Source organism: Pundamilia nyererei, unplaced genomic scaffold (genome assembly GCF_000239375.1).
Source record: "Pundamilia nyererei isolate P.nyererei 1_Seehausen unplaced genomic scaffold, PunNye1.0 scaffold00134, whole genome shotgun sequence".
NCBI lineage: Eukaryota > Metazoa > Chordata > Actinopteri > Cichliformes > Cichlidae > Pundamilia > Pundamilia nyererei.
The window spans coordinates 819,839-837,675 of NW_005187535.1; the positions used below are offsets into that span (position 1 = coordinate 819,839).

Here is a 17,837-nt window from a genome sequence, read left to right on the forward strand (position 1 = left end):
TCTTTGACTTTTTATTGGTCAATTGAAATGTTTAAAGATTTTTTTCTTTCTTATATAAATCGTTTCTTCAACATTTGCATCTGCTATGTTTAAATTCACCAATACTTTGTATGGATCAATTTCAAATCATGTTCTGTGACATGAAAAACATGAAGGAAGAGAAACAAACAAACAAATGTATAAAAGCAAGAGAAAGCCAACAATCCCCCAGAGGCACATACTGATGAGTCAGATTAAACTGAGTGAGTGCTTATAAATCACGTATTGCGAGTGTTTCTATTGAGTTGATAGGATTGCTGCTGATGTGTAGAATTCACTGGAAACATCTCTGCAGATTTTTAGGCTGAGAAAGTTCTTACAAATGAGTGTAACTGAAGACATTTGGATTTGAAGTGGACACAAATTTTAATGTTCTTTTTTTTTTTTACCTGAAACACCTGTTGTCAAAACGATCTCTACACACTTAACAGCTTTTGTGGAGCGTTCACTAACTGTGTATCAGGTGCACAAGAAGCCTTCATTAAGCAGGATGTAACTAAGCTTTGAGCTCAATCGTCATGGTCAAACTGACGGGAATGTTTTTGGAGTTTTGAAGGTTTTTGATGCAAAAAGATCCCTAAAGTTCAAACAATTCATTTTGCACATACCATGAATTTTTAAACAGTTTTTGGAAATTTGTTTCCCCCTTACACAATGAGAAATGAATTCAGCATATGCATTATTTCAGTTTTCATTAAAGATCTTGAGTTCTTGCAAGCACGAGACACACTTCTCCAAACATGGAGACATGTGGCTAGCTCTGCTAACGCTGCAATTTTGAACTTCTAGACAAACTAAAATCGGTCCAGGTCCATAATAACAGAGTGAAAGCTGTTCTTTCATGAGACACGTAGAGTCACATGTTTTTTGTTTTCTTTTCTTTTTCAAAGAGGAAATAAAAAGCTTTGTGAAGCTGTGGCCATATGTGGCAATATTTCCATGATACACGTTTATGCAGTGCTTTTCTACTGTTTCTGAGAACTCGAAAAACATTTATAAAAGCTCTTTATCTATGATACACACTCCTTCATATTTGCAAATCACTTTGACATGAGCCAAGAAACCTGGATCAAATCACCAGCTGGTAGTTAACCCGCTCTACTTCTATTTCTGGATGTCAGAAAACATCTTAACCAAGATAGAACTGAAAACTCACAGGTTCTTAAAAACTCAGCAAGAGAAACTGGTCCCAAAGTGACATTTCTTTGAACCAAACCTGAGGCAAAATGTGTGAATAATTCCCTGTTTCTACAGCCAGGATGCCCCAACCCTAGCCCAGTCAAAAACAATGTTGAAGAATACTTTCTTTAATGCATTTTACACAATAACAGAGTTTTTAGGTTTACACTTTAACCTAACACACAAAAAAAAATCAACATCAGGAGGGGACAAATTCTTTGGAGCTTGCAGCAAAAAGGACATGTGGTGTCTGACCTGTGGAGCTATCCTATCATGGTCTGATGATGCAACATGACTATTTGGACAATGTTAGGCCAATCTCACCTGATTTTTTATTTCAGCTGCATACATAGTCACCATTTAGTAAACAACTGTTAACCTACCACAGTCCAGATTTTTTATTTTTTATTTTTTTTAAATCTGCAATCTTAGTTCTCAACCTTAATTAAGATTAAAAATAATAATAATAATAATAATAAACCAGTAATTTATCAACTGTGGATGATTCAGATCTATGTCAGCTAAAATATCTTAGATATAAAATATAACAGCAAGCGTCCTCCACTGTATAATGTGTTTTCATTTAGAATATTGTTCATGGACAATAGATGCATCTCTTAATATGTTATGTTTTCATAATACTATTCAGAATACCTCACATTTTTTTCTAAACAAATAATCATTTTAAACTTCCAAACACCTTTTTAAAAGCCTGTTCATCCACCACACGTCCAAAATGAGTAGAGAAATACAGAGTCTCCTGACTGCTGTATCTCTTAAATTTCAGTATGGTCTCATTTACGGAGTCCCCCGTGTCTCCAATGGTCATGACATCTGACACCGGCAGGTACATATCGTGGCGCTTTCCCCAGAAAGTGAGGTGGGACACTTTGAGGGTGGTCTGAGACGGATCCAGATACATCATTCCCACCACCCTTCTGAAGAAGTAACTGGCAGTATACAGCATAGCACCAGCAAACAGAGCTATCCCTGTCGTGTAGCTGACAAGAAAGGTGGAGGCAGCTCCCTGAAAGTAGAGGACGTACACCGGGGGCAAGATGACCACAGTTATTGCAGTTTGGAGGAGTTTGAGCCTGGACACAGCTCTAAGGAGCTTAATGTATGGCAGGGTGTAAATCATAGTGTACTTCTCTGTGGACACATCCGAGTATTTAACAAGGGCTGTGATTTTGGGGATAACAGGTCCATGTAGGTGTTGCTGAATTGGCCTGAGACTTGGTGAACAAGGCTGCAAACTGTAAGGTGTTCGAGCTGCGAGCAGACTTGATCCTCTGGTGAAGGACAGGACGTGGGGAGTTAATCTGCACCGGAGAAGTGACCTGATCTGTAGAAAGATAAATGACATCAAACAGATAAATGCAACATGACATGTTTGGAGACAAAACTGTTATTATGTTGATGATATAGAATATAGAATATTTGATTTGCTAACATCTATGAGAACAAACTGACTACACCACTTAATAAAATAACTCCTGGATCAGCCAACTGATGCATCAAAAATTAACTTTAACACAAACCAAGACAAAACGCACACAAACACCTTAGACTAGATCCCCGTTAACAAAATAACTTTAAAAAATAAGTTAAAAAAAACTGCAAATTCTCTGTCAGTATTTCCTAACATAGTTCATCAATACTGTACATATGGTCTTTAACAATAAAGCTGACTTTGATCTTGCAAACCTTCCCCGTCACTCTTGCTGCTATCCTCCCGTCATATATCACCTCTGGCCTTCATCTCCACCCTGTCTGTACTCTCTACTTCACTTATTTTGTGCACTGTACGTTGTTATTGCAGTAATATACAAAATATAATATTATGCAGTTGCTTAAAAAATACAAGTGGTATACCCAGACGAACACTTGCAGTATATGTACAGCAGCTGTTGTGTAGCCGCTGTGTGGAATAAAACAACCTGAAGGTGCACATGTCTTGACTGAGCTGTCACCAATGACTGTAGAAAACACACAGTCCTGGCACAGCACTAATGACCTTCTGTGGCTAAAAATTAATCTTACTGATAATAAAAGTCAATGCTGGATAAGAGTTTGGATATAAAACGAGGCTTACCATGATCAGAGACCGGCTAAATGAAAGAAAAAGAAAGATGCAGAAACAAGAAAGATGGATCACCAAATGATATGAATGGGAGCTAACAGGAAGCAGTTATGCGGTGTAACCCGGATGTGCTCCCCTTCAACGTCTCGGGTTTTTTTTGTTAATGTTTATTTAACTTTTTTTTTTTTGTTGTTCCGAGACATCCTGTGAGAAAGCTGTCAATCATCGCTCTGTGACAGCTCAGTAAGAATAATAATTACAATTTTATTATAATTTTGAATACATCAAATTCATTTTGAGGATGTTAGCTTAAATGCGGAAGCATCCACCGGGAAGCGTAAATCAGCAGTTCTCTTCGAGTCACGGACTGGGGACTGTCTCTCGGTAATGAGTGTTTTATCGCCGGGCAAAACATGTTCTTATCTCATTTAGGTCGTTTAAAGAAACTAAAATTAGGACAGTAAACGCCCCACACCTTAAATGCGGAACATTTCCTGCCAGGTGCTATTTTCTGCTGTGGGACAGGTGGAGAAGACAAAAAGAGGACAACGATGCTCCAGCTAGGAGATGAAGCCACGCTGTACTCCCTTATCTTCGTGGGGATCCTGCTGGGGACCCGAAGCCCGGTGTGGACAGTGATCATCACCGCCTCCCTCTATCTCTTTCTAGCAATGTTCCGCTTCCCACAGGTACCGTCCAGCCGAACCCAGAAGGTACTCCACCCAGTCAAGGGCACGGCGGGCACGGGCAAGGTGTCGGTGATCGCTCACCGGGGCGGCGGGCACGATGCACCGGAGAACACGATAGCATCTATCTTAGAGGTGAGAGAATGAGGTGGGGAGGGTTTTGGAGCGATTATCCTTCATTTGCCCTTTTTTGTTATGGCCGTGGTTGCAAGGGGAACTACTGCGACGTCTTTAACTTCTGGTATTCACGCCCAGTTTGTATCTGGACAACTTACCAGCACAGAGAACATGCATTTTAAGGCCACCACTCTTCCAGCAGCACCTTGTATCACAATGTTATCAGCCAGTTCCCAACTAGCCAGCCTCGTTTAACTAATCTGCATGTTGAGATAAAGTAAAGATATGTGAGTAATAATTAATCTAATAGCATCTGGATATGAGTAGTCCCATGTATTGGTTTTAATTTATACAAATAAAGATACCGAATACAGACCACATGCTTATATCAGGTGTATATGAGGTGCGAGTGTTCTGAGCCAGAAATTTGCAAGTCAAAAATTCACCTGCTAGTGCTTTTTAGTGTACAGACTTTGTTGCAATGGTGTACACTTTCGAAGAGTATTTCTTAACTGTGATATACCCCCATTTATAGGTCAACACATAGAGAACAGATATACTCAGTTTGCTAGTCAAGTAAAATTTTCTTCAGATGGATCATGGCTTTATGGCTAATTTTGTTGTATAGTAGTTGCAAATTAAGCTGCAAAGTTCATAAGGAAGGTAGGAATGACTTTTGGGTTTTAGGGCAGATTTGTGATCACCAACTCCATCTGAAAAAACATCAAGTGCTGAAAAATTGTCTGTTCTGTTGTAGGCCAGTAAGAATGGGGCGACTGGTGTGGAATTGGACCTGGAGTTCTCAGCAGATGGCGTCCCAATACTGATGCATGATGAGACCGTGGACCGAACCACCAGTGGGTCAGGATTCCTCAGCAAGATGAAAATGTCAGAGCTGGCTAAACTGGATGCAGCTGCTAAACATCGACTCAGGTAAGAAAGAAGCATATAGTCAGGAAGGCGCAAACAAAGCACACGGTAGTGAGGTGCTTTAATGTGATACAGGTTCTTCCACACTAATATACTAGCAGGTTTAAACATCCACTGAAATAAGGTAATTTTCCCCTCGAAGGGAGGACGTATGTAATCCGCTCAGTTTGTCTGTTTGTTAGCGGTCTAGCGTACACAGAAGCCACAACACAAGATTTAATTTTTAATTTTATTTTGATCAATTTGAGGTTACAAGGTTACACCAAATGTGAAATTCAGTAAAAACTTTGTTATCCACAATTTATAATCTGTCTTTAAACTTTAAAGCAATATACAAGGCATTGTTAGAAATGAGTACCTAGGTGGTCGAGCATTTCACCTTGGCCTTCACTGCGCATGGAGTTTTTCAATGTGACGCCATATGATGTCACAATGACTGCATAAAGTTTTGCAAAATCACACACTGGATGATTATATCTTATCTTAAAGTTGTTACAGCTTATCAATGCCAAAGCTTTCAGCCAGTTCTGCTCCAATCATATGGGTAAAGATAACAAAATACACAGATTCTAGTATGTAATGTTTCAAGGTCAAAAGTCAGGGTCACACAAATAAGAAAATATTTCAGTTTCTACTGGATCATATCCAACGTTTAAAGTAATATATTAGTCACTGGGGGGCGTATGCATTTTTTAAACTTTAACTTAAATGACTTTACAATAACACAGAAATATAAAAATTATATACTACACTAGACTTCCATATTAACAATGCTCACTATTCCAACCAATTTGTGCACTGTACCACTGGCAGCAAAACACCCCCGGAGCATGATGCTACCTACCACCATGCTTGACAGTTAGTACAGTGTTCTTAGGTTTGAAAGCTTCTCCGTCACTCCTACAAACACATCTCTTGGCATTGTAACCAAAGAGCTCAATCTTTGTCTAATCAGACCATAAAACTTTTGTTTTGAAGGCTTTTGGTTTATCCACGTGGACAGCTGCAAATTGCAGTTGAGCTTGAAGGTGTCAATTTTGGAGCAGTGTCTTCTTTCTTAGTCAGCTCCCTCTCAGTCTATGCTTCACTGTGACACTGGTATTCCAGCAGTTTCCAGTTCATGACAGGTTTGAGCCTCAGTGGTTCCTGGGTTATTTCCTCTCATCTAAGATGGACTGTGTGTGTCTTTGTCCAGACCTTGGCAAAGTGGTTATACATCTGAATAATTCATGCTTATGTATAACCGTTTTAAACGAATAATTGCAGACTCTTAACAAGAAGTTCATAGGTTTTTGCTTACACAAACCCCAAATTAACCCATTTACACACGTGTTCAAATAATACTTTCTCTATGACAGTTTGATTGTGCTGTGCTAGATAAACACTATTTTGCCCGAGGACGGCATGTAGATTGGATGTGCCAAGGATCAAATATCTGACTGAAAGATATAGCCCAGGGAAATATCGGAGCAGGTAAACGGCAGAGAACCGGAAACTTATGCTAGATGAGAGTGAACAAGTATATAAGTGACTTTGGCAAACTGTGTAGTGAGACGTATGAAAGATCACTGGCACAATATAAAAAGAAATCCAGTTAAAACGAGCCTTGTTTTATTTCCACCAGGGACAAGTTTGCAGGAGAGAAGATCCCCACCCTGGAGGAGGCAGTGGAGGAATGCATCAAACTGCAGCTAACCATCTACTTTGATGTCAAAGGTCATCCAGATGAGGTAACGCCAACAAAACTGCCTGCATAACTGAGAGATTGCACATCATCATCGTCACAGTTTGCCCGTGTTGATTTTAGTGATGGCTTGATACAAACTGATCACAAGTCCACCATTTCTACATTTCTACTTTTTTATTTATTACCAATAGAATGGCACTATAATACATGTCACCACTCTATTAGTTGCACAAAACTAATCATTAAAATTAGTTGTGGCAAGCCAGAGTCATACCGGGGAATATCCAGAGAAGAGAAACACTACTAACACTGACGCACTTTAAGACGTCCAGAACACATGTTCCAGGTTTGTCTGTACTCAAACAAATAACAAACCCCTAAAACGCACACGGACACACACACACACACACACACACACAGCTTCTCACAGATTGAGGACAGCACCACTGATAAGCAATGTTTTGTTTGTGTGGTAACATTGTGCATGCTGTTAGACGTTCCTTGTTTGTTTGCTCTTTAACAACCAAATGTAACTTTGTTTGTGTTGGCAACATAAAAACTGAGCCAGGGGCAGTAGTCTCTTAGCTTAAAGTTAGGGTATTCACTCAACTCCTTAAGTGCAGCATTTGCACATTTTTAAGGAAGGGAAAGCTGCAGTTGTGGTTGGAGGCTCACGTACTGACATTTATGATTTGCGGGCCCGTATGCCTGTGCATACACAGCTGCTAGTTACCACCTAGTGGTCGGAGAGGAACACCCACAAGCAAAAACATTAAATCTGCAAACAGCTGAATGACCTACGATAACCATTTGTTTCTTCTTCCTACTCAGGCAGCTGCAGCTCTAAAGGAATTGTATAAGAAATATCCGGTCCTCTACAACAGCAGCATCGTCTGCTCCTTCGAGCCCAAAGTCATCTACAGGGTAAGACGGCTCATATCTGAAGAGTTTAAAGCTTAGTTCATGTCAGTAAACACACTATTTTTTCAGGGGGGATTTTTCTCTGTGGTTTTCTTCATACGATCTAGTCCAACTAGAGGAAAATTACAATTTAGAAGAAAATACACCGAGGTAAACGAATATGTAGTATAAAGAATCAAATTCCAGACATGAAGAGTTTCTGGTGACTGTCAGGTCACGTAGCACCGTTTGTTCCCAAAGGGGTAATTTCAACGCTGCAATTACACACCCTTAAAAAGTACAAAAGATAAAGATGCACAAAGTTCAGACAGTTTGGCTGCACACAGTGAAACAAAAAAAACAAAAGAAGAAATGTAGAAACAAGTTTGTGTGGGTCAGCTTATCTTATTTATCCTACATTAATTAACTTCTGCTATAAACTAGAAGTTCAAAGTTCTCTATGCATGATTATGAACCCTGACCACTTTCAGAACTTTTTTTTTTTTTTTTTTTTTAAACTTGCAGCACATTGGCAACGTGGTTAACGCTGTTGCCTCATAGTATGAAGGTCCTGGGTCCAAATCAAGCATTTGGCCCGGGCCTTTCTGTGTGGAGTTGGCATTTTCTTCCCATGTCTCTGTGGGTTCTCTCTGAGTACTCTGGCTTCCTACCATAGTTTTTGGGGTAGGTTAATTGCTGATTCTAAATTGGCCGTAGGTGTGGATGTAAGTATGCCTCCGTGTTAGCAGTGCGACAGGCTGGAGACCTGTCCAGGGTGTGCCCCACCTCTCGCCCTATGGCAGCCGTTACAGGCTCCAGCCGCTCCGCAACCCTGAGTAGGATAAGCGGATATCTGTGTGTTACACTTTGCACCTCCTAGACACATTTAGGTGATGGATTACAAGACTAATTAAACAGTATGAGCACACAGCTCTTAGTGCCTGAGCTCTTGGTTCCTATTTTCATTCATTTGTTACCAATTAAAGTGAACGCTAAGATGACCTGACATCAGCTGACATGTGGCTCAAAGTAGTTTACAGTTTTAATTGTAGTTATTTTTGCACAGTCTAAGAGTTAAGTTAAAAATGTATTGTAATAAATAGTGTTGACTCAGAAAGAGTGGGGAAACAAATACACAAAACAGCATGCTAATGTTCACCAACACTTTGTGTCTAGATGAGACAGAGTGACCCAGATGTGGTCACGGCACTGACCCACCGGCCTTGGAGCCTGAGCCGGTTCGGGGACGGTGCCCCACGTTTTTCATCGCCGTGGAAACATCACTGGATGACTGTCATGGACATCTTGTTGGACTGGGCACACCATAATGTTTTGTGGAAGCTCTGTGGCGTTTCGGCGTTCCTGATACAGAAGAACTTTGTCTCACAGTGAGTTTTGTAGCTGGAACATACAGTCATATATTCTATATATGCATTAGATTTCATTAGAATACAGATGTGTTAGAGGTACATTTCAATGGCACTGCTAACTGTCTTATTCCATGCTTGGGTTTATTGTTGTGGATCATCAATAGGAGGAAATCTAAACATTACATATATTTGTATATATTAAGTATCTCACTTTTACTTTTTTTTTTTTTAAGTTATACCAAAAAAGTTATCGTTGCTTTGTACTCATCCTTAAAAAGTTCTTTTTGGGTCATTCAGACCAGATGAACATCACTCACCGATTGTGTGTCCTGTCTGCAGGGACTATGTGCAGTACTGGGCCCAGAGGGGTGTCGAGGTTGTAGCCTGGACCGTCAACACACAAGTAGAGAAGGAGTATTACCAGGAGGTGCTAAAAGTCAACTACATCACAGACAGCATGGTGGAAGACTGTGACCCTCATTACTGACGTACACATAAATCCACTCAACAAAATGTTGGCATTTATTAAAGATAAAAGAAACTGTCACCCATATGTAAGCTCAAGCAAGAGATCATATACTCCTTTTATTTCCAAGAACACTGTTTTTCTATGGGTGTATGTTTCCTGAAGAATTTTAACTGGGCGCCATAACAAAATACAAAGTAACAGATTTTATTACGACTAAATCACTTTAATAATGAATAATGATGAACTCGCCTGTTATATTTACAGACTTGTTAATGCAAGGTGCTGGTAATATGTGTCTATAATAGACCTGCAGCAACATGATGTATTCATCCACTCAGGACTACATTGGGGGTTTTGGGGTTTGTTTTTTGTTTTTTTTGTATGTTTGTCATGTTAGTTGTGTTTATACAGTCTTTCAGATAATGCAGAGCACTGTGTGCACTTTTTACTCACTAAAATCTGAAGAAATCTACCTTGAGATGATTTTTTTTTTTTTTGTCATTTATGACCTGTGAATACTACTTATTAAAGAAACATACATAAATGCTTTATAGAGCAGCATAGACAAACTAATAATAAGTAGGCTTGGTGATTACTTATGTTGTTAATGTATGGAGAAAACAAACTTTTGTACTGTACTGTATATGAAACCACAAGGACATTTATGAGGGATCAATTGTGGCACAAATACACGAATGGAGTTAATGCATGGCTTTGTGTAAGGCTCAAGTGTTACCAATAACACAGTGCCTGTTTTTAAAGAGTAAACCCTTTTTTAGCAGTATGACAGTTTTGTAACTGCTTTACTTGAATGGGTAAAAACTAAAGTTAGACGTTGCTTGATGTTGCTGCTTGTCTGGAAAATCAACCTCGTGCTTTTGCATTTCATATATGCTGAATGTAAAGTAAGCTGGCTTTACTTTTTTTTTCATCCCTAAACTTGAGTGTAGAATTTCAAAATGTAAATTACACAATTTGGTGTTGCCGTAAGGCTTTAAATGACTTTAATAAGCCTGACTGATTCTAGATTTTTGGGGCTAATGACTGCCAGCTTTTGGTGGTCACCACATTCTAGTATCTGATGATATCATTATATCTATACACTGTAGATATTACTGTACAACAGAGGTGGACGATTAATTTTCCTAGGTGGACATATTAGAAACTGGAACGGTTTTGGAGGGAAAATAGATATAAAATTTTTACTCGACCATAAAATCTATTTTTACTAATCAAATGGCTCCAAATAGCAGGAAAATGCATCAACAGTTTAAAGTAAGGTGACACGGACTCTCTTGTGAATAACTACTTGATTTTTTTTAAATTTCTTTGTAATAGTTGTGGGAATGTAGAGCTGCTTGGCAGACTGAAAATGTTGGTCTGTCATGTTCTGTGTCGTTATGTGACGGCTCTGGACACTAAAATGGATCATTAAAGGTGAACGGTTTGAGCTGATATCTTGCATCGCATCATTCAGTAAACACAAAAACCTGGACATACTGTCTCAGGAGAACATAAAACTGTTCAGGTGTAGTGTAAAAGCTCATGCATTCACTGTTTGGCCCTGCTGTTAATGCTAAGCTTGTGTAGTGGGGACTGTTGATTATTAGCTTTTGGGCCTGCAGAGTCAGGCGATTGACCCAGATAGCGCAGATGAATGGGGGTTGAGTGAGAAGTGTAGTGTTGGATATCACCCTGGTTAAGCCTGTCTGAGCCGCTTCTTGTCCCGGCTGATCTTCAGTTGCTAAATGCAGAATTTCAGCTCAGGTAGTTTGGAGGCACTCAGCTAATTTTTATCTGAGCAAAAGAATCAGTTTACCTGCGTGTTTAAAAAAAAAAGAAAAAGAAAGAAATGTTAGATTTCAGGTAGAAATTATCAAAGGATAACAATGACGATAAGTCCCCAGAGAGATTATGGTGAGTGCCAAAAGCTGATTTAAAAACTAAAGCCCTATCCTTGTTAATAGAGGGGTTTTTTTTAATGCTCACAATTGGTCAAACATTCTTAATAATTGTCTAATAAATATTTTTGAAGTGTGTAACCAAACCTTCAAACTGCACCAAAATGTAAGTTTCCTGTCAGCTTTCTTTATTACTGTCAAAGCGCCTGGAGATCTGCGAATGTGGTTTAATAGGTGAAAGGTGAGCGCTTCGCGGCTCCTAAAACCCGGCCTGAGGGGCGTTTAGTGACGTCACGCACAGGGGGACTAACCAGAAGTAACAACGCGACCGGAAACACAGCAGCTCCGATTTCAAAATAAAAGGCTTTTCAAAGTGTGGAAAATTTTTAAGATCCCTACAAATGAATGTAATTAATTAATCGCAAGGTTGGGAAACAGTATGTAAATATTAAGTTTAACACAACAAAAATATACTTAAAATAGCATGAAGCTCAGTGAACTAGAAAACAATGAAAAAAAATATTAAAAAGGTACAAACCTAATCTGAAATAACTATACAATAAAGTAAAAGTATACAAAAGTATAAGTAAAATAAGTAGACTAAAAGTCTAATATACATGTACATTTAAACTCTAAATTCACCATTAAATAATAATGGACTATGTAATAAAAAAGTGAATAATAAAAATAATGGAAAGGTGTTGTTGTGTGTAAATCTCTTAACTATGTATAATTTATGTTGTTATTATAACTAATTCCAACTTAATTAAAACTATTAATTAATTTAAACTATGATACGTTTTATTCATTTTGTTAAAGTAATACAAAAGAGAATAATTAAATGGAAAATCTATAATAAAATACAGTGCTGTGCAAAACTTTATTTTACTTCCAAGGACCCAGGTTTTCTTGTAATTATTATTTACAATTTGTGTCTTTTTTTCTTTTTCTTTTGTGGTCCTGAGCAATACTTCTCGGGGCTTTTTTTTAGATCTTTTCTTTGGATAGTGGCAGCTCCTTGACTCATTTTCAGTGAATAACCAATTCTAGAGGGATGTTTGATGAGAAGAAGACAAAACGCAAACAGAAACACTTGAAAACAACTGCTTATGGAACATGACAAGAAGCCCAATGACCACAAGAAGTCAGACACTAGAGGAGTATATCCCTAGAAGTCCATGCTCTGTTTGGTCCAGATCTTTACAACATTAGGCTGGGTTTTTAATGTTGTGGCTAATCAGTGTTTAAGTGCATAGTATTTGTAGCTGCATGATAATCAATAGTATATAACTGTGTAGTTTTTAATGTGATATAAAAGTACATATGGTGTCACCTCAAGATTGTGCTCATCATATTTTAAATGGTGCTTCAGTTTAAAGTAGCTGTAGGCTTGTATACTCCAAAATTAGTTTTATTTTGAAATGTTCAGGCGGAAGCCCTGTTCTGCATTTGGACTTGCTTGACGCTAGCCCAGCATGCTCGATTTCAGTCCTGAAGAGAATAAAGTGTGCAGTGCCCTTGTAACCTGTCAGAAATCAGAGGTGGTACAGTCGGTTCCGGAGCACCAGCAGAGGAGAGAGGGTAGGAGTGTCCGGCTTAGAGTGTCACAATTCAGGGACGTCAGGAAGCTTGCCCCCGCCTCCCATTAATGATCCCCGGCATGTGGAACTGCGTTCTCCTTGAATGACCTACACACAACCTATTGCACGAGTCCTGGACGTCGTTTCATCTCAGTTGAACCACCTGCCGGAGAGGAGCTGCAGCGGGCGGTCTACACAGCGGGCAACAAGTCGAAGCGAGTCTCTGGCAGGCCTCGAGCCGACTGTGGAGCAGCTGACCTGGACAACAATCATTTCGGGGGGCAGCCTCAGAAGGACCGGACAAGAGCTACAAGTTTCAGAGTCAGCGTTCAATGCTTGAGGCCGACAATTAAGGAGAAGGGGCAGTGCAGAATTTCTCGAGGGTATCGGCGTTCACATGATGTACACAATCACCAGAGGTCCCAGCAAACTCGTTACACAACGGAGGACAGGTGAGTGAATGTGGCCATTACCTAACGCGTGATGCAATGTAACGCCAGGCTGCTTTTGGCTCAAGAAAGCGAAAGTTTCGGGGTTGTTTCGTAAGGTGAAATGTTTGAGTGCTGGGTTACATCGAGTCTACAAACGCGTAATTTTTCCGTTTTTGCCCCAGGTAACACTCAGCAGGTCGAGAGCAAGTTCGGCGACTTGAAACTGAAGCCGACGTCCTGGATCACGTCAAAGTGAGTATGTTTACTTTGTGTGTTTATTTAATGTTTACCTTTTTTTTTTGAGGGTTGCTTTGGGCGTGCTGCTGTTTGAGCAGCGCGAGCTCAAAATACTTTCCACGTGGACCGCGAGCGCGATCATATAACACGTAAGCGTGGCTTGGTTCCATTATCGGACACAACTTCTCTGGCGGCCCGTCAGTTTCTCGGGCCAATCAGAGGCGCCATTAGTTGAGGTGTGACACTGCATGGTGTAGCCCAGAGCTCTGCTACCTGAGGGGCCAACCCACCTCGCCTGCTGTGATTTATTAAGGTGTAGAAATATAAAGAAAATAATATAAAGAAAAGCCTAAATCTAGCCTTGATTGAAACTTCATCTACAAATGGCAAAACTAACTTAATGTACTGAGATAGTTAAGGTGGACTAACCAATACAAAGCTGCAGTCTCCAAAATGTCCAGGAAAAAATTGACCACTCTAAGAAAACCTTCTTGTGTGAAAGTGTGCAAGACTTAGATTTACACTTAGATTTGCACTAATATATAACACCCCACCTTCAAGAAAACACCAAGTAGGTAATGGATGCCCTTTTCAGCTCATGTTCACCCTGCCCATGAAGAACCAAGTCAGTCTGTCCTGTCATAATCAAAGTGGCCACACCTTCACCAAGTAATCCAAGCTGCTAAATGAACATAAGACTTTTACTCTCACTTTGTAACGTGACTCCTGTGACTGTCTTCATCCAAAAAGCCGCTCCTCTGCAATTAGCTCTTGTGTTTTCTCCTTAGCTCTCCTCCTCCAAAGATCGTGTTCAATCGCCTCAACGGGAAACGGTACCACAGTGCGGCCGCACAGAAGTCTGAAAGCCCAGTGGAGGGATTCACTCCTGCACACGAGGAGAATGTCCGATTTGTATACGAAGGTGAGGATAAGGGGACCAATAGATGGGTGGTGATGTAAGTCAGAGTGCAAAGTGAGCCCTCCAAGACAAAGTCAGATCTTTATCTGAAAGGGGAGGTGGTATTAGTTACTAGAGTAGCTTTACATGATTCATAGTTTATAATGAGCCTTTTCAACCTGTTCTGGGTACTAGTGTAGCCCTTCAGTTCATCTCTTAAACCATTGTAGCTCCAGTTCCTCTTCTTTTTAAGACCTCTTAATACTTCCTATTGGCGGCCTCTCACAAAAGTTTGCACAGCAAGTGGTGGACCTGCGGTGCTCAGAGGCAGAGCTGTCTGCCTGAGGGGATCATACTGGGGCTTTCCACTCTGTCTGAAACCAAGCAGTTTAGAGCCCAAGCTTTTTGGTACTTGTACAATCAGTGATCTCACTTTTTTGACACTTTGGTCATCTTTAATAAGCGACTTTAATAGGCTGATGATAATTTGGAAATCAGATGATCTTCTGCAATACACGTCCTCCTCTGCATAAGAAGCTTTGGATATACAGATGTGCAAAATTTTAATATTTACTGTTTGCATTTTTACCATGTTGGTAAATTTCTCTTCATATACTTAGGTTCAGAATTTATATCCTTTTTTATAAGGTAGTTTTCAGTAATGTTGGGTGTTGTTTTGCAAACTAATAACCTTTTTTCTTTTTTCTTTTTTTTTAAAATGACAAATACCTGAACTACTGCAAAAATTCAACTAGTTGTCAGTAGGTCTCAGACGAGTGCTGCTTCTAGTCAGTAAACCCTAACAATGAGTTAAGTCCAGGCCCTGCAACATTCACCCCCGTCTTGGAAGATTGTCCAGCATACCTCAGCGCCGGCCAGTATTTCATGCCGTGCTCGGATTGAATGATTTATGGAGCTGAATCGGCATGAGCCAGCTATCTGTGTTACTCTTGGGCTGCTGCCAGTAAAGACTGCTCTGTGGCGTCCTTTTGTGACCACAAAGTTCAGCGCTTCACTTTTGTTCTCTGCTCAGACACAAGGAGGAACCGCTCTCACGCTCTGTCGAGTTGTTCGAAGAGAGAAAACCTGCTGCGGTTTATTCCAGTTGAACATGTTCACACAAAAAAGATAAAAAATTGTAACAAATGTAACCTGCAGACATGATTAGAAAGCGTTTTATGCACCCGCATGCACACGTTCAACTGGTTTATTGTTTAACATCCTTAAAGCCGTTAGACATTAAATGTTTGGCTGACTATTGGAGCTCCAAGTAAGCAGAAGACATGTCCACAGAAACTAAACCTTGAGATTTATCTTGATTATTAAATGGAAAAACCTTCACCCTCAGCTGATAAACACAATCCGCCTACCAGACCAGTCCTCTCAAGGTTTGCAGCCTTCAAATGAATTTAGATAAATAGTGGTCAGAGCTGTGTAGATGTGCCCTTGAGCTCAGCTGCTGGTTGAAGATTTATTTTTATTTTTAGTGTCTTTTTGTATGAGTTCAAAGATTACAGGAAAAAATACACCAGTGCATCCATCCAACATCCAAATGGTAATTACAACTCCACGCGTGTGTGACTGTTTGCAGTGTGGCAGGAGGTGGAGCAGAAGCTGGAGGACGGCGGCAGAGGGGAGCTGGCTGGCAGCCAAGGGCCCGTTCAGTACTCCGAGAAGACCCCGAGTGCTGCGATGAAGAGTAAGTTCCCATGACTTTTAAAATGCCTCCAGTCATTTAGAAACTAACGTGACCACACTCATTTAATGTAATCTTACCGTATGTCTTTATGGCATCCTAACAGATAAACCTCTTCCTACTCATTAAGCTGCTCAGCTTTTGAACCTGTAATCTATGCATTTATTATGTCTGGGCCTTTAAACCCCTGAACCGATTGGCTATTTTCATCTCTCTGAATGAACAGCATGCAAGGCAGAGGGCAACTGTTGTAATAGTATTGCTTAAATTTTTAACCTCCTTTAATTTGAGAACCTGGCTATTCCAGATAAACCAGCCGTGACGACCAAATGTAGTGCACACACCTACCTGCCTCTTCCGCTTTCCATTGTGTATCGCTACCCCGAAAAGCTTAAACCAAACCGGTTTCTAATCCTGAATTCTTTAGAATGTGAAGAAAAAAATATTATTATATATTTTTTTATTTTTAAGAAGACCGAAAGCTTTTCAAATCTGAGAAATTAACAACATGACAAAAGGAGCTCTCCATTCAAGTGAAGGACAATGAATCGATTAAAGACGCAGGCTGGAATTCTTCAGCTGTTAATGTAACATTTTGTTCACGTGTAGAAAACGTACTTGCTCATTTGATTCAATCTGAAGTTAAGCTTTCGTCTCTTGTCTCTCCTGCCGTCCTCCCCTCTGTGCAGACTTTGTGCCCATAGACCTGGAGGAGTGGTGGGCTCAGCGCTTCCTTGCCAACATTGCCAACCTCTCATGACTGTGATGAGGCATCGAGCCGGGACGAGGAGATGCACCGCGCTGATGCATCCGGAACTTGCCACACGGGTGGAAAGGAGGCGAGCCCGTCTCCGGGATGTGTAGCGTTGTGTCTAATTTGGAATGTGATTTGATGCCTCGTGCTTCACAACTGCTGTCGAGAAACCTGAGTGCACAACGATGCAAACACAGCGACCTGACTGGGAACTCTTGACAGCATTGACTTTATGTTGTGCTGCTCTAACGGATCTCTCTCTCTCCCTCTCTCTCTCTCTCTACTTGAATGATGTATCAGAAGCTATGAGATCTTCCCCTTGTTCAACAACCTGCTTCCTTTCTCAAGTGTGTTCAGCTCTGCGAGCATCTTGGTTAATCTTTGGATAAGGAAAAACAAAAAAAAACCACACAAAATGCCTTTTCAACAACTTCTGTGAGATTGCATTTCTTTGCGCTTAACTGGCTCATATTTTGTTGTTGCAACACATAACACCTGACTGTTGTGCAATACAACACGCTGAGGATTAACTTTGTATCACTGGGCTGACAAAGTGTAATATCAACTTTATTACATCAAGTGGTTTTGCTGTTTTGAAATTTTTAAATCAAAAGCCCTTTTCAGATATAACTTTACTGGCTGTTAAAGTGACAGTTTGGTCATTCAGACAGACATGTGACAGTATTGGAAAGACTGACTATAATCAGTATAAACTTAGTGGATGGCAACTTTTTAATGTTAGTGACAATGTAGAGGAGAACAAAGAGCAGGGTGTACGTGACATGTTGTGCTGATGAGAGCTGTTCAGGCTGTTCTTCTTTGGGCTGATGTGTAAATGTTACTCTTTCTTAAGATTCCCGTCATGACTTTTATGGAAAAA

The 17,837-nt window shown here is 40.1% G+C and overlaps 3 protein-coding genes across 4 annotated transcripts; 2 read left to right on the forward strand and 1 right to left on the reverse strand.

Moving 5' to 3' along the window:
- Positions 1–1,648: 1,648 nt before the first annotated feature.
- Positions 1,649–3,409, reverse strand: tmem186 (transmembrane protein 186). Its single transcript, XM_005743651.2, has 2 exons — positions 3,314–3,409; positions 1,649–2,563 (listed from the first exon to the last, which is right to left on the reverse strand). The coding sequence occupies exons 1-2, from the start codon at positions 3,314–3,316 to the stop codon at positions 1,898–1,900; spliced, it is 669 nt and encodes a 222-aa protein (XP_005743708.1). The 5' UTR covers positions 3,317–3,409; the 3' UTR covers positions 1,649–1,897.
- A 209-nt stretch (positions 3,410–3,618) lies between these two features.
- On the forward strand, positions 3,619–10,915 carry gde1 (glycerophosphodiester phosphodiesterase 1). Of its 2 annotated transcripts, none has more exons than XM_005743649.1 (7): positions 3,619–3,685; positions 3,803–4,122; positions 4,862–5,037; positions 6,659–6,764; positions 7,553–7,645; positions 8,798–9,009; positions 9,331–10,915. In XM_005743649.1, the coding sequence occupies exons 2-7, from the start codon at positions 3,853–3,855 to the stop codon at positions 9,476–9,478; spliced, it is 1,005 nt and encodes a 334-aa protein (XP_005743706.1). In that variant the 5' UTR covers positions 3,619–3,685; positions 3,803–3,852; the 3' UTR covers positions 9,479–10,915. The 2 variants fall into 2 exon arrangements, with proteins under 2 accessions (XP_005743706.1, XP_005743707.1); XM_005743650.1 differs by having other exon boundaries at positions 3,629–3,685; positions 3,827–4,122.
- Positions 10,916–12,796: 1,881 nt separating this feature from the next.
- mcrip2 (MAPK regulated corepressor interacting protein 2) lies at positions 12,797–17,682 on the forward strand. The gene is made up of 5 exons (XM_005743652.1): positions 12,797–13,393; positions 13,555–13,624; positions 14,398–14,531; positions 16,099–16,206; positions 16,893–17,682. Exons 1-5 carry the CDS (start codon positions 13,339–13,341, stop codon positions 16,961–16,963), a joined length of 438 nt encoding a protein of 145 aa, XP_005743709.1. The 5' UTR covers positions 12,797–13,338; the 3' UTR covers positions 16,964–17,682.
- Positions 17,683–17,837: the final 155 nt, after the last annotated feature.